The 14,700-nt window shown below is 52.2% G+C and overlaps 7 protein-coding genes across 9 annotated transcripts; 2 read left to right on the plus strand and 5 right to left on the minus strand.

Moving 5' to 3' along the window:
• Positions 1–75: 75 nt before the first annotated feature.
• PV05_03527 (uncharacterized protein) lies at positions 76–1,458 on the minus strand (the record flags this gene model as incomplete). Its single annotated transcript, XM_013464174.1, has 1 exon — positions 76–1,458. One exon carries the CDS (start codon positions 1,456–1,458, stop codon positions 76–78), a length of 1,383 nt encoding a protein of 460 aa, XP_013319628.1.
• A 694-nt stretch (positions 1,459–2,152) lies between these two features.
• Positions 2,153–4,352, minus strand: PV05_03528 (uncharacterized protein; the record flags this gene model as incomplete). The annotated part of the gene is made up of 6 exons (XM_013464175.1): positions 2,153–3,206; positions 3,278–3,376; positions 3,438–3,692; positions 3,755–3,866; positions 3,926–4,179; positions 4,243–4,352. The coding sequence occupies 6 exons, from the start codon at positions 4,350–4,352 to the stop codon at positions 2,153–2,155; spliced, it is 1,884 nt and encodes a 627-aa protein (XP_013319629.1).
• Positions 4,353–4,828: 476 nt separating this feature from the next.
• Positions 4,829–7,615, plus strand: PV05_03529. 3 transcript variants are annotated; one of them, XM_013464176.1, is made up of 4 exons: positions 4,829–5,455; positions 5,510–6,307; positions 6,364–6,956; positions 7,009–7,615. In XM_013464176.1, exons 3-4 carry the CDS (start codon positions 6,391–6,393, stop codon positions 7,214–7,216), a joined length of 774 nt encoding a protein of 257 aa, XP_013319630.1. In that variant the 5' UTR covers positions 4,829–5,455; positions 5,510–6,307; positions 6,364–6,390; the 3' UTR covers positions 7,217–7,615. The 3 variants fall into 3 exon arrangements, with proteins under 3 accessions (XP_013319630.1, XP_013319631.1, XP_013319632.1); XM_013464177.1 differs by having other exon boundaries at positions 5,510–6,155; XM_013464178.1 differs by having other exon boundaries at positions 5,510–6,956.
• Positions 4,858–5,737, minus strand: PV05_03530 (uncharacterized protein). Its single transcript, XM_013464179.1, has 2 exons — positions 5,500–5,737; positions 4,858–5,441 (listed from the first exon to the last, which is right to left on the minus strand). The coding sequence occupies exon 2, from the start codon at positions 5,240–5,242 to the stop codon at positions 4,901–4,903; it is 342 nt and encodes a 113-aa protein (XP_013319633.1). The 5' UTR covers positions 5,243–5,441; positions 5,500–5,737; the 3' UTR covers positions 4,858–4,900.
• Positions 7,616–7,663: 48 nt separating the features above from the next.
• On the minus strand, positions 7,664–10,365 carry PV05_03531 (uncharacterized protein; the record flags this gene model as incomplete). The annotated part of the gene is made up of 4 exons (XM_013464180.1): positions 7,664–8,112; positions 8,248–8,543; positions 8,616–8,722; positions 8,794–10,365. The coding sequence occupies 4 exons, from the start codon at positions 10,363–10,365 to the stop codon at positions 7,664–7,666; spliced, it is 2,424 nt and encodes an 807-aa protein (XP_013319634.1).
• A 1,347-nt stretch (positions 10,366–11,712) lies between these two features.
• PV05_03532 (uncharacterized protein) lies at positions 11,713–13,413 on the plus strand (the record flags this gene model as incomplete). Its single annotated transcript, XM_013464181.1, has 1 exon — positions 11,713–13,413. One exon carries the CDS (start codon positions 11,713–11,715, stop codon positions 13,411–13,413), a length of 1,701 nt encoding a protein of 566 aa, XP_013319635.1.
• A 29-nt stretch (positions 13,414–13,442) lies between these two features.
• PV05_03533 (uncharacterized protein) lies at positions 13,443–14,482 on the minus strand. The gene is made up of 2 exons (XM_013464182.1): positions 14,009–14,482; positions 13,443–13,959 (listed from the first exon to the last, which is right to left on the minus strand). Exons 1-2 carry the CDS (start codon positions 14,360–14,362, stop codon positions 13,531–13,533), a joined length of 783 nt encoding a protein of 260 aa, XP_013319636.1. The 5' UTR covers positions 14,363–14,482; the 3' UTR covers positions 13,443–13,530.
• Positions 14,483–14,700: the final 218 nt, after the last annotated feature.

The raw sequence follows: 14,700 nt of genomic DNA on the forward strand, positions 1-14,700 counted from the left end.
TTTTGAACATTTCAATTACTGTGGTACACCATGTTCAGGTCGAGAATAAGCCCATGAACCGCTGCCAATGTAAGGTTATGACATCTTCTCGTCGTCGTCACCGTCGTCACCGTCGTCACCGTCATCGTCGTCGTCGTCCTCCATCTTTCCAGCTCGGTTCTCCCATGCATACCTCACCACTATGGCTACACCCTTCTCCTGCTCAGGTGACATTGCATCTTCAAATTCTCCAAGGCCACTGACCGCCTCTGCGCCTTCCCAGACGTCTCCATATTCCAAAGCAATTGCTTGAATCATGCTCCTTCGTGCCCATTTCGATGGCGTGGCCCAGATCTGCCCGGTGAATATCTGCTGCCGGTCTTTTTCCCAACCAGGCACGTCGAACCGACGACGTCGAAAGAGGGACAACAACGCATGCACGTAGAGGTATCGTTTTCCGGGCCTTGCCCCTGTCTGGAACTGAAGTCGTCTCTTATGCAGAGCGCTGTACGGCGCATCAATTGCTGGGCACAGCCTACTATCCTTCAGAAGAGCTTGAGACAAAATGATGCTGATGAACTCGTTTTTGTCTGCTGGATCGGGTATAATAACCATTCGTCCGTCGTCGAAGATTTCTTCGAGGACCTCGTTCATCATAAGACCGTTGCTTTCGGACCAGAGTACGTCGTATCCCGCGCTCACTTCGGATCCGAATAGGTACGCAGCGTTTGTTTCGCCGATTGAATAGGGGACGATATGAGCTGCTTTCATCTCTGATGCTTTGAACGTTTCTCCGGCAACGGGACACCAAATCTCTGGTTGTTTCAAGAATACAGTGGGAGTCTTCAGTTGCGTCTCCAATATCTTGGACCCTTTGGCGTTGTATGCCTTAATCAACCGGTTGCGGAAAGACGTCTGATCTGCACTGGCTCTTGCATGTTTCTTTCGGTAGGATGCCTCGGCCGGTTCAGGAAGGTTTTCAGTGATGGCCATCAGATACGCCTCACCGATCTTGACATTGCTCGGGTGACCAAGTACACTATACTTGACCCGAATTCGGTGGGCGGCCAGTGCAGTCCTCTCATTCAGTAGCATGCTGTCACTTTCATCGAGTTCTCTCAACGCCCTCTTGAGCTCGTTTCTTCGGGGACCCGCTAGTAGTTGAGTGCGTTCTTCGCTGAGGATTCTGCGGGCTTTATTGATATGTTTTTCAACTGCATCGACCACTGCTTGTCGTTGATTGATGTACGTTGTCGTTCTCTCTTCTCCGTCGCCGATTAGCTCGTCTGAGGAGTCTGAGATCTTGCGGATTCGTCCTTCCAGCTCTGCGGATTCGTCGTCGATACTCTTGCTAATCTGGCGAGCTGCAATAGGTGTTTTGAACCCTTCGAGCGGGTCGCCAAAGCTTGCATCTAGACTCTGTCGCATATGCAAGCGTTTGCTCTCGCGCTTTGCTGCGTCCTTGTTCTGATCACCCATGTTGCGAAGATTGAAAGAGGACAATTTGTGTATGAAAGATGTACGACAAGGTGTCAGAGAGAATTGAAAGAGAAGTGAGGTGAGTGAGAAGTGAGAAAGATGTGAAAGAGATGTACTGTAGAAGGTGCAATAAGTAGGCCCAACAGCGCCAAGAACGCCTGAGGACCTTTCAGGTTTAGGCCGTATGTGTTATGCTTCTTGCCAACGGCGACCCAACCCGCAATCTCTCTCATTCTCTGTTGTACATCTCAAGGTGAGGCCAACACCAGGTCTTGGCCATCAACCCAATTGCCATGTTATCCTGGATACTGGTGCCCAATGATAAGAGATTCAGTACTCAGTACTCCCGATGCTTCCCCGCCCGATGTTCATGTGAGATGTCAAGATCGAGCGCCTACGGCCGTAGTGCATCATGCAAGTTTGACTGGGCGCCACCCATCTGGACTTCGGGCAATGTTGTTTAACGAAGAGGTATATTTCGTAATCAAAGCGAAATGTCCCGGGTAACAAGTTTCGGATACACACCGCATGCTATACCACAGAGCGTTCATGTAAGTGACCACGGTGAGAGAAGCCATGGGGGACCTTCCGGCAGCTTATACTCCATCTGGTACCGATCTTACCCCATCCCAATCCCCAGCCACCCCAGTGATCGGGATGGGAGAGAAAGCAACGATCGAAGAGAGTCGCTCTCTCAAGCCCACGAGAAATGTTCCAGATGCAGATAGACTCCACACGTCGGATTTTTCAAGACGTTCACGTTCGCTTTTGCAACGGCATTGCGAACATCGTTCTGCATGGTGCCAGGGCCGCAGACAAAGACGCCCAAGGACTGTCCAGTCTCCGCCACACGGGCCACCTCCTCCTGAATGATTTCCGGTAATGGCGGTCGGCCGTGTGGTTCCTGGCCCTCCATACTGCTGTTCCCTTGTCCCTCGTATTTTGACCCATCTTTCTGCATACTAGCATTTTCAGCGAAGGATGGCTCTGCCGTCTCTAGATCCGCCAGGATCTCCGATGTGTCTGCCTGCTGCTCGGCTTGACCAGTCAGGTAGACTTGGACATCAAGGTCAAAGGATGGGTCCAGCGATGAGTACTTCGACAGCAGATTGCCTACGGACTTGTGAAACCACACGCGAGTGGCAGTATCACTTGTTGCCACAATCACGCGTAGCGAGCGAGGTGCGGCTGGACTGCGTCTGGGTTGGCGTGTAGTCCTGGTTGGCTCCTCTCCAGCACTGGCTTCTTTGGTGGCCGGGGTTAGGCAACATCTAACGAATTGCTCGACGAAAGGCAAACTCCAGCCTGCGCCCGAACCACCGGCAATCACAATGAGCCGATCGCTGCTGTAGTATTTCTGAGGGTCGATACCTCCGTAGGGACCATCCACAAACACAGGCACAGACACGCCGGATCGCTTCATGGCATGATGATATAGTCGCGCGGTGAAGCCGCCTCGATGACGGACGTAGAAGGTCATATGGGATTGCTCATCTGGCGAATTCGATGGCAGCGAACAAATCGTGAATGGGTGCGACGTGAGAGCGTGGGTGCCAAAGCCGCGAAAGCGCAGGAAACAGTGCTGTCCCGGCACCCAGTCGAAAGTCGCCGGGATCGTGATGCGAGTGAAGCCATTATCTTCCACAAAGACTTGTGCTTTCTGATTGATGCCATACTCAAAGACGGTCCGAAGCCACGGGTAGACTAGGCAGGGCACATAGACCGCTGCTGTTGCTATGAAGTAGTCCCTATCCATCTATCAGTGTCTTTCGCGAGACCTCTCCAAACGAAATACTCTGGAAGGAGCTTGGCGACTAACCATGATGTTAGCGTATAGTCACAGTGCCAGAAGAAGATCAACACGAAGACTGCGGCCGAGAAGAAGTGAGTCGCCTTGAAGAACTCGTAGCCAAGGTTTCTAGAGTTTCGAGTCAGTCACGCAGTCTACAGCTGGCTGCTCCAGATCAAAAGTTACTCACCGAAAGGGGCCGAAAGACGCAAAGGTGAGCCAAGCTTGGAAGATCAATGCGACAATGCCAGTCCAGTAGAATATGTTGCCTTCGGTAAACTGCAACACCATGTCGTGAAACCGGATGTGGTACACAATGAAGGGGAATGTATGCATCAGGGCGAGGATGAAGAAGGCATACGATATCCATCGATGGAATACCTGGAGTTTCTCATGCGTCACTCCTGTGACCAGAGTGATCCAGCTTGCCTTGCTCGCAGTGGCGCTAAACGCGATGTCAGCCAGTCGCTGGTTGTTTGCCATTTCTGAAAGGGAGTAAGAACTAACAAAACGAATGGCATACAGGCCAAAGCCATCCATCCCGATCTTGTTCCTAGCGGTGGCGAGCCCCCAAAATTTAAGCTAGCCCAGTAGTACGGCTTTGGAACCAGGTCCATACCTGCAGTACCATACAGGTCAGGTTTTCGAAGTTGTCTTCCAATGGGGTAGGCAACTCACAGAAGAAGTAGATGACACCGACCGCTGCCAATAGCAAGAGCCCGACCGGGGCTGAGTTCCATCGGAATGCTGCTATGTGGAAGCCACGGTACGACAAGTAACGGATCACTGCCGTTGTCCTTCGCAATATCGAAGGACCTTGACTGATCCGGGGCGCAAACACCCACGATATCAAGTGACCAACGATGAAAATTCCAATGGCGCACATAAAGAAAGCTATTGTTGACAGTCCGTAGATATGGTCAGCGACGTACCTAGGATGTCTTTGATCAGCTTCTTGCACAGCGGCGAGGAAGTCTATTTGCTCTCTTGCTCACCAGAAGTGCCAACGTTGTTGATAGTAGTTGCATTGGTCGGACGTCAAACCGTCGCAAGAAAATGCCCGGCTTGAATGCAGCTGAACTGGTTGCGTGAGCCAACTGGCCATGTTGCGTTGCTTCACCCAATGAATGCCCGACTGTGTTTCCCTCTTGCTGAGTTTGACGACTCGAGTAAGGCGCAAGAAGGTCAATGTTGACGGTAATCAGCCCACAGACTCCGAAGCAGACCGTTGCTACAGATAGCTTGGCTTTGAATACAGCTTTAAGGCTTCATCCAGCAATATCCAGAGTACTACTATGTATAAGCCAGTGATCCTCCAAGTTATGGTCAGCGGAAAACCGGCACCTTCAGAAGCATTGTGTCGGGGCCATAGTGACCCCTGAAAAAGAAAATGTGCTCAAAGCCTCGAGAAATATGCTCACGCAAGGGGATTCGTGTCATGCAGCGCTAGATCTGCGTGGTGGAAGCATTAACTAGATATGGGTTGCCTGAGCACGTTTCATATCCACTCGTGCCACACCGCGCTCTACCAACTGCTGGGATGAGCAGGCAGGCCGCTGTGAAGCTAAGAACCTTGCACTTTCCATGTGTATTATGACTTGTAGTGAGTACCGTCATTCAATCTCGTCTTCACTGCTTGTATCTACTCACCTTTTACTCAGAACTACAAGCCCAGACTGCTGGCCCGTACTCGAACTGCTTTGTGACTCTCCCAAGAGCATATCTGTACACCTCAATCATGGACAGCAGCATGATGTCGATGAACGGCATGAGTAGCATGAGTATGACGATGTCTACGTCCGCTTCGCCAACCTCCACAATGTCGGGAATGTCGACGGCGAGTTCCATGAGCAGTTCCATGCCGATGGCATCATCTACCACCATGCTCATGGGAATGGAATCCATGGCCATGGTGTTCTTCGCCTCTACGAGCACACCTCTCTTCTCCTGGTCCTGGTCGCCGAACAGCATCGGACAGTATGCTGCGACCTGCATCTTTCTGATTGCCTTCGCGTCTATTTTTCGGGCCTTGTTAGCCGTTCGAGTGCGATTTTACGATCTCCTGGCAGGGGCAAAATATCGCCGCATCGGTGGTATGGGGAGTGCACCGCTCACCGACACAAAACCAACCTCCAGACCATGGAGAGCCAATGAGGCAGTGATGATGGCGACGATTGATGTTGTTCTCGCGGGTCTCAGTTACTTACTGTCAGTTTTCCTCATTGCCTTGACACGAGACCATTTCCGCTTACCTTGTGACAGGATGATTGCGGTGATGACTATGAATGTCGGATACTTCCTGTCAGTCTTAGGTGGGGTTTTTCTGGGAAGCATGGTGTTTGGACATTTTATAGCCAACTCTGCGGCACATTGATGAGGACTCATGCGCCACGGCAGTATCGGGACAAATACCACTTCTCCTCTCTGACACCAACAGTCCCGTCGTTACCCTATGAAAAGGAATAGGGCGAAGCAAATAGGATGAAACCAAGTCCCCTTGATCAAGGTACCAGTGGTCTTGGAACAGACATACACATACCTATACCTTACAGGATGTAATGGGATCACGGTCTGCAGGCACACGTGGCCCACATGGGCGGATCCTAGCCATTGACGGTTCCGATCACGTTTGAGCGGGTTCTTGAGCAAGTTTTGTAGCGCCAGGCTAGAAGGCCTTAAAGTATTGCCAACAAGAGCCCGAGGTCCAGTTTCGTTCATCATCCAATAAATGGCAACCAAATTCCGTGTTATCGGCCAGCGCATCTTCTTCCATCGCTAGGAACCGATGGGATGCTAATGCGTGGATTGATGTTGTTCTGCTATGAAGTTCTTGATGGGTTTCTAAATGGGCTTTTAAGCTTCCAATGTCGTTGTTAGCAGTAGTGCTGACCACAAAGAAGTGTTAATCGTAAGTATAGAGGTGTCTCATGAAGTAAACCGACCGACACGCATGCCGAAGGTGTTCGGAACGCGGTCCCTGTGCCCGTGACATGGGTTTCTCCACGTTATGGACCTCGGGCACCTGGTCGGGACCCCTCACCTCACCGAGCACCACATAAGGTCCAATTCACACTGATCAGGAGTTGGAAACTTGGGACTAACTCTACACATCTCAGGGTCTCGCTAGAAGGATACCGGACAGTATGGCTCAACTCGAGGGCAAAGTAATCGCAATTACAGGTGCAGGCTCTGGCATCGGAGCCGCGACTGCTCGCCTGGCCGCAGCCAGAGGGGCGTCCCTGTCTCTGTGCGACGTCAACGAAGGCGCACTCAACAAAGTTCTTGAAGAGTTGAAAGGCAAAGGGACCAATGTCATCAGCCAGCGCGTCGACGTATCGAACTCGGACAGCGTGGACAGCTGGATCGCCGACACCGTCAAGCACTTCGGCAAGCTGGATTGCGCAGCGAACGTCGCAGGAGTCGAGGCTAAACCGGGCGGAAAAGTCTTCTGCAATATCGTCGACACTACCAACGAGCACTGGGATTTTATCATGAACATCAACTTGAAGGGACTCTTCTACTGTCTCCGGGCGCAGCTCCGTGTCATGGAAAGAGGCGCCTCAATCCTGAACGTCGCCAGCATGGCTGGGCTTATGGGTAGGCCCGGAATCTCAGCGTACTCGTCGAGCAAACATGGTGTTGTTGGGTTGACGCGGACTGCCGCCAAAGAGGTCGGTGAGAGGGGGATCCGGGTGAACGCTCTGGCTCCGTATGTTGAAGGCGATATTCGTCTGGAATTCATAGTGAGCTGACTACCACAGGGGACCGATCGAAACGCCTATGCTCGACAGACTTAGAAGCGATGGTGGTACAGTCGATCGACCGGTCACGAATACCTACAAGACTCTGCCACTGCAGAGATTGGGTACGGCGGATGACATGGCGAAGACGATCTGCTTTGCGCTGAGCGACGATGCCTCGTTCACTACTGGCGCCACCTTCTCTGCGGATGGTGGTGTTGCTTGCTAAAGAGGCCAAGGGGACGTCGACTAAGCAAAAGGAGTTGATTGTCCAGGCACGCTGCTGTGCGCCATACGTATGGTAGGAGCCTCATCCACCTCGATAGCCCTGACAATAACACAAATTGGACCATGACTGGCCTATGATCCTGCTGATCTCATTCAATTCTCTCTGCAAATCTCACCATGTGCCAGCAGTCATATATTCGGGTGGAGCCAGAGGGCTAGTAGTCCGTAGATACGTCTTTTCAAGGCTCATATCTGGAATAAGTGGCCACTACTCGCTGCCTGCGACGTCAGACAGACCAGGAGATGGTTGTGACACGGTTGCGCGGATTTCTAGCGTAGTAGACGGCGGCGGCGGATAATAAGAGTTAAGATTATCACTTCACGGATGGCTAATTGGAACACCCATCAGCTAACCCCTAGATCTCAGTCTCCTTCCACGGGGAGCTCTCTAGAACTTCATGATAAGATCCCTCAACCAGGACATGGAAGTGTCGTCGTGCTGGGGTTTAGGGTCGAAACTTGTAGCTCCCTGATCACCAGGCCCGACGGAGATGCCGTATTCCATCCGGTCGAGATACAGGTTCGCAAGAAGCCAATACTCCGGTGCATGTCTCCAGAATCCTGATCTCTTCCACATACTCGGTTCATCTTCAGGTATTTGGTGAGGTGGGGGCTGGGCCAGTTTTTCATTTGCATCTTGGTGCTGATTTTGGTCGCCGTCTTTGCTGTTGCTACGGGTCAAGCCTGTGGTGACGGGGACGTCGAAAAAGCGCTCGTCGTCGTTCAGGGTACGTTGGTTCCACACAGCTTTCCAATTCGCGAGACCCATCCGGATGTGTGCGAATTGGGCCTTTGGTGCGATCGAAGGTTCGAGATTGAATATCATAATGTGAAATGCTATAAGGCTGGTGTTAGATTTCTCCTGTGGCAGGGGCAAACGAAGTAACAAAGAGCCAAATAAGCAATTCATCTATCTGGCTGGACTGCCAGAAAGAATGGGTCCGTTGTGTCTGTTGGCTTGGTGGAACTTACATCCTACGACACACCACAGATTCATGAACCCTTCGTGCGACGCATGATCCAACCGACCACTGTCCATCGTACCAGAACAGAACGACTTGATGAGTGAGTAGAGCGACGTGTCCCTCGGCCTGCCCACCCGGGTACCCCAGAGCTTGAGGTAATTGTAACACGAGGAAGCGTCTTCGGCTTGGAAACACGCTTCGCTACAGGCGAGTCCCATACCGAGCTCTCTCAAGGCTAGTCGCGGAGGCATGTTGTTGAATATGACAAAGGCTGAATCGAGGAGGTAGACCCAGAGAAGCGTTCTGTCTTCGGTCAGTCCAACGTCCATGATACATTGAAAAAAGCAGACGATGCAAGCTCATGTAGCAACTTACCGAATCATCTCCTCTGTAAGGATGAATTCTCGCCAATCAAAGGTAGACCTTCTCAGATCGGTCAAGTCAGGGTGCCTAGCTGAAGAGAATCCGAGGACTCGGGCCACCTGCAAGAGACTTTGTATCAGCGGGAAAGGCTTCCACGCAGCAGGCTTATTTCGGAGGTCAAATTGCTTACCGCTACCATTTCATTGAATCGCTGTCGGCGGATTCTCAACTGGGAGGCTTGGCTGCCATCCCAGTTCTGATAGACGCACACGGCGTAGGCGGCCTGGATGGCCTGTACCATGCGTCGTCTGTTATATGCGTGACGACTCCATTGGCAGTCACTGTTCGATGATGATATTGCGAAGGAGATATATGTGTCTTTGAACACCATCTCCTCCACACAGTCATACCAACACCTGGCATTGACGCGGTCGGCTGAGCTTGGAGAGTGGCAGGCACCCATCACGACCATTGCAGTCAGAAGGGTTGTCGGCGTCGACATAATATCGAACGTTGGTCGATGGACGACGGGACAATTGGGAGACCAAATACTCCAATATGCCTCAAGGAATATGCGGATTCTGGGTGGTGAGAAGAAGTCTCGACAAGCAGCCTCCATGACGGGTGACCAGGAAAATCGCCCCTGGGGACTGCCACCTGCTTGAGCGTCAATCACCGTTCTGCGTAAAGCACGGCTGATCTCGAGCGTCTTGGTTGCCAATTCATCTCCTCTCCACAACGGACTCAACACCAGGCTTGATTCGTACCCGTTGAAATGATTGTCTGCCACTTTAGTTATTGGAGATCGGCTGAATAGTGACGATGAATCGCCAGGATCAAAATCCAGAGCAGTGATGTTACCATCGCTAGATCCGTCAGCGAGCTCTATCGTGTCAGGGGAACAGGCTTGGTATCCTGGCCAGACACAGGATCCCATGGTATCGTCCTGTATTGACATCGGGTCAATGGCGGCTTCGGCTTCGGCTTCGACCTCAATGTCGCAAACAGCTGACGCCCCTCCGCGACTTTTGAATAACATTTTCATGGAAGCTTTTCTCAGCGTGTGCAGTACGGCGTCGGATTCAAAGACATATACCAACCCGGCGCCGTCGTAGGTGAAACGAGCCAGGAAAGAGAACGAGACTGCAGGATCTCGAGGGAAAGGAGGTAGCAAGGACAAGGCCACCAAGAAGTCGGCGACCTGTGATTGCCCTTGTAACCCTAACTCTTCTGTTGACCGACGACACCATTGATTTGATGGTGTGGTTGTGGGTGTGGGCACAACGTCTAAGAGCGCAATTCCAGAGCATTCGGCCTGGTCAGGTGGTGACGATGATGGACGATTCCTCGCAAGATCGTTATCTGTTGAAACAACTTCCCGACAAGAATACGCTGTTGGTGAAGTGTTTGACTGGTCCATTGCCACGGTGGGGATGTGTTCTTCCGCGGCTGGGTCTCTGGCATCATTTCGAAGACGCCGGGCATGGGCAGGATATTCGCAATATTTCTGCTGTTCGAGACAGGTTCCACACGGCGATTTCAGATTGCATCGTCGTTTCAGCCTCACACAATGATGGCAGGCTTTTCTTCGGGCATTCGCCGGACCAGAAGTCCATGAGACCAGGGCAACAGTCGACTTATCCGACCCATTACACGAGCGAACATGTCGTTTGAGGACATCACTATACATCGTGTTGGTTTCTCGCCAGATCACAGCCAACCTTTCCCAAGAAAAGTAGGACGCACCTTCGCTTGTAAGCATTGCCGCACCGTGGGCATGTGAACGGGCAGGAAGAGGTATCTGTGGAATGAATAAAGATACGTCAACCTTCTACCACCATGTTACAAGATGGGAAATATCAGAGGCGTTTCCATGCATGTGTAGGTACTTACGGCTTAAAGAATGTCGATTCAGGTGCTCCAGTCGTCCATAAGCTCGCATGCACACAGAGCACTGATACGGTTTAGGCGACTGCTCTTTGTCAGGGGACATGATTCTCGGAAGATTTGCAGTGCCGTGGCTGGGGACATCCGAACTCCGTTCCTGGACTGGCTAGTAGCTAGAGCAGAGGAAGGGAGAAAGAGGACAGTAGCAAGCGGAGTTCGCTTATTTTCATATCACTTCTCGTCGCACAGATACACGGAGATGGTATGGGGTGTGGCATGGAAAACACCTTCCCAACGCCTGAAGCCCTTTTTCGGCAGACAGTTGGACGAGCTTGGTGTGTGTGGGAATTGTCCGAGATCGCCTTCCAGGCTGCCTTGCCCCGGAAAAAGCACCACTCACCCACAACCCCTCATTTGCGAGAGGTGGAGCAGAGTAACTTGCGTACCGTATGTCTCGCAGAAAAGGATCGGCAGAAGATGGGTCCAACTTGGCTCAGTAGAAACGAGTAAGGCTTGCTCTATAGCTCGATATCGAATGAAATCTAGATCAACTACAGGACCATTGTGGCGGTGTGAGTTGTTTAGAATTGCAGATCTACTACCAGGAACGTAGGGAGCTGTCATTGACTTCTCTTTCAAGTCCTTACCAGGCCTGTTAGTACAAATCACCGCAGGACAAAGAGTCATTTCGTACGCTTTCCCGTTTACCATCCAGCTCCTCAAGGCTGGTGAGGCTGCCTTTTCCCCACCCCCACATCTCCGCCGTTGACCCCTGATGGTGTCCTGACCGCCAGTCTCCTAGTCTACACAGTACTTGCCCTCCCATCCCCACATCCGTCGCCATAGTGCCACCTACCAACCTGTTTTCCGAGCCAACGAAAAGACGACTGATTCTCTGGGTCGGGTCTCATTGGTTCGAGCATAATGCTTAAGCATGAGCGATTCATGGCTCTTAAGGCCTTTTGGTATTCCAGCGAGCAGATGGAACCCCGTCTTCACTCGCGTCCAGAAGAAAATTGTCATCGGCAGGTTCAATCGGCACGGCAGATGCTCAGCTGCATGCTTGGACTGAGTTGGCTGGCCGCATCAATCCTCCTGTCCTCAACCTACAAAAAGAGCCAGAGGTTCAGGAGCAGACAGTAGATGTATCCCATCGGTACTGTCCTCCTGGTCTCTGATTTCTGTCTAGAGTCTACCGGCATTCCCCATACAAGCCTTCAAAATGATTGACGCTTCTGGTACTACTGCAGCCCCCACTGTCGCCGAGGACAGAGAGCAGGCTCCTTTGTTACTTGCGCCTGATGTGCCGCCTCCTTCCAAAGCAGCCGCAGCCGCGGTCCCGAGTACCCAAGGTAATGATGGTCTCTATGGCCTCACCTCGAAATGGCCCGTGGCCAACGACCTCGCCGGATCAAGTCTCCCATGCCGTCTCGAGGGAGAGATTGGCGACTTGGTCGTGTTAGGATCGATCCCACCTGAGATCAACGGGACGTTCTATCGAGTCATGTGCGATCCATTTGTGCCTCCAGATCCCAGGAACGTGTCGATCGATGGCGACGGCAATATCTCTGCTTTTCGGTTCCACGATGGACAGGTGGACATGAAGATGCGGTACATCGAGACTGAGCGGTACAGGCTCGAACGAAAAGCCAAGAAGGCCCTCTTCGGTCTTTATCGCAATCCATTCACCCATCATCCTTGCGTCAAGGCCGCCGTCGACTCTACTGCCAACACCAATTTGGTCTACTGGGCAGACAAGTTGTTGGCTCTCAAAGAAGTCGCTCTCCCTTACGAGGTAGATCCGGACACCCTCGAGACTCTCGGTTACGACCCTTTCGCCGAGCAGAACATCAAGTCCAAAACTTTCACGGCTCACCCCAAAATCGACCCTTTCACGAATGAGCTGGTCTGTTTCGGTTACGAGGCCAAAGGTCTCGCAACCCTCGATGTAGTGACGTACGCCTTGGATGCACAGGGCCAGAAGACCGGGGAAGAATTTTGGCTCCAATCCCCTTGGTGCGCATTCATCCACGACTGCGCCATCACTCCAAACTTCATCATTCTTTTCCTCTGGCCATTCGAGGCGAACGTGGCAAGGATGAAGGCGGGAAAGCAGCATTGGGCTTGGAGCTATGATTTGCCAGCCACTTTCATCGTCATTCCACGACGAGAGGGAGCGGCTGCCAGACACGGTTGGAAGAAGGGAGAGCACCGTGTCTATTCTTGGAAGAATTGTATGCCCATCCATACAGCTGGCGCTTGGGAGACCGCCGATGGCTCTAGGATCTGTGTCGAGAGTTCCAGGGTGCACGACAACGCATTCCCCTTCTTTCCTCCCGACGACGGACGAATGCCTTCGGCGGAGACCAAGGCCGATTTCGTGCGCTGGGAACTGGACCTCTCCAAGCCAAGCGGTACTACAGTGCCGGATCCTCTGGTGGTGCTCGATCTGCCATCGGAGTTTCCGAGGATCGACGAGCGTTTCATGACGAAGCAGTACGAGTGGCTGTTCCTCAACGTCTTCATACCGGAGAACGCGGATGGCTCCAAGAACATCTTCCACGGCCTGAACGGCCTTGCCATGCATAGCAACAAGACCGGCAAGTCCCGGTACTTCTACGCGGGGGACGGTTCCTTGTGTCAAGAACCGGTCTTCATCCCACGCTCTGCAAATGCCCCTGAAGGTGACGGTTGGGTCATGACCCTAGTCGAGCGACGAGACGCTGGCCGATGCGACGTGGCCATCATCGATACACGAGAGTTCGAGAAGCCCGTCGCCATTGTCCAGCTACCGTTCCACATCAAGGCCCAAATCCATGGGAACTGGGTCCCGGCGGCGGCTCGCACGACGGAAAAGAGTCTTGTAAGGGAGATTGGCGAGACCAAAATCAGTGGAATGGGCGCTTTAGAGCCAACGCTGTAGGATAGGTATTGAAAGTCAATGGTATATTGGTGGAATATCACTAACATAGTTATTTTACGAAGACTGTCCTATCCTTCGTCGGCCCCAGGCGAGTTTCAAATATTCCCATCACCAGGATTATTTCCCACAAAAGCCGCCATCGATGATCAACGCAATACCGGACGTGAACTTATTCGATGGAGCCACAAGGAATAAGAGCCCAGGCACTAAATCCTCTGGCTCGCCCCATCTTGCCATGGGGACTCGCATCATCAAATAATCGATCATCTGCTGGTTGTCTCGGTACTGTGCTGTCATATTTGTCTGCATGAAGCCAGGAGCGATTGCGTTGACTTGGATGCCTTTGCCTGCCCATTCGTTGCTGAAGGCCTTGGTCATCTGCAGCACAGCCCCTTTCGTGGAAGAGTAGATGCTCGTGTTGAATCCAGCCTGATAAGAGGTAATCGAGGCGATGTTGACAATTTTGCCCGGTCGATTGAGTGAGAGCAATCTTCTCCCAAACTCCTGCATGCATACATAGAAGGACTTGATGTTGACATCAACCAGCTAGAGAGTTGTCAGTTGTTGGGGGGACGTCAAAAGCCGTGATACGCACCAGATCAAGCTCGTCATCAGTGGCATTCTCACATAAATTCCTCTTCATGACGCCGGCACAGTTGAGCAGGATGTCGGGAACGACGCCACTATCCCAGATCTGTCTAAAAGTCGATCGAATGCTCTCCTTGTTCTGCAGGTTGCAATGGAACGTCGTCACCTTACCGCCCGCATCGTGGATCTTCTTGTTGAATTCGGCAGAGAGAGGGTCGTCTGGAAGCTCGAGCGAGACGATCGAGGCTCCAGCCTTGACTAACGCTAAGCTCATTGCTGTTCCAAGGCCACCCGTCGCTCCGGTACAGATTGCAATCTTCCCCTCCAGGGAGAACATCTCTGTGAGGTATTGTGAAGCCATGATGAGTAGGAAAGAATCTCGATGTGGGTGTTTGGGCTGGGTTGTCAGATGTGGTGCCTGCGATCGTTCCGCCAAAGCTACAGTCCCTTCCCTTAAATGGAGGAACAAGAACCTGTGAAGAGCCGTCGTGGCTAACCAGAAACTAACCCGGCATCGGCATGAAGCAGAGAAACGTGCGGGGAAAGGTCCCGGTCGATATCCGAGGAGCAGAGACCATATTGTGGATCACCGAGTCGCCTATACAAACTCCAACGGCCTTTCTCCAAGCACAACTTCCTTTCCCTCGGCTTCTCGCCTCGAGCTGTGACTTTACGGGTGGCGCATGTAAGATACAGCTC

The sequence above is a fragment of the Exophiala xenobiotica genome, assembly GCF_000835505.1.
Source record: "Exophiala xenobiotica strain CBS 118157 unplaced genomic scaffold supercont1.2, whole genome shotgun sequence".
Classification (NCBI taxonomy): domain Eukaryota; kingdom Fungi; phylum Ascomycota; class Eurotiomycetes; order Chaetothyriales; family Herpotrichiellaceae; genus Exophiala; species Exophiala xenobiotica.

Excerpts from the sequence above, each read along its gene's own strand:
- PV05_03530 (XM_013464179.1), bottom strand. The coding sequence starts at position 5,242 with ATGCAGGTCGCAGCATACTGTCCGATGCTGTTCGGCGACCAGGACCAG.
- PV05_03529 (XM_013464178.1), top strand. The coding sequence starts at position 6,391 with ATGGCTCAACTCGAGGGCAAAGTAATCGCAATTACAGGTGCAGGCTCT. Across the intron at positions 6,957-7,008 it reads CGGGTGAACGCTCTGGCTCC|GGGACCGATCGAAACGCCTA; the intron begins GTATGTTGAAGG and ends TGACTACCACAG.
- PV05_03533 (XM_013464182.1), bottom strand. The coding sequence starts at position 14,362 with ATGGCTTCACAATACCTCACAGAGATGTTCTCCCTGGAGGGGAAGATT. Across the intron at positions 13,960-14,008 it reads CTGATGACGAGCTTGATCTG|CTGGTTGATGTCAACATCAA; the intron begins GTGCGTATCACG and ends ACAACTCTCTAG.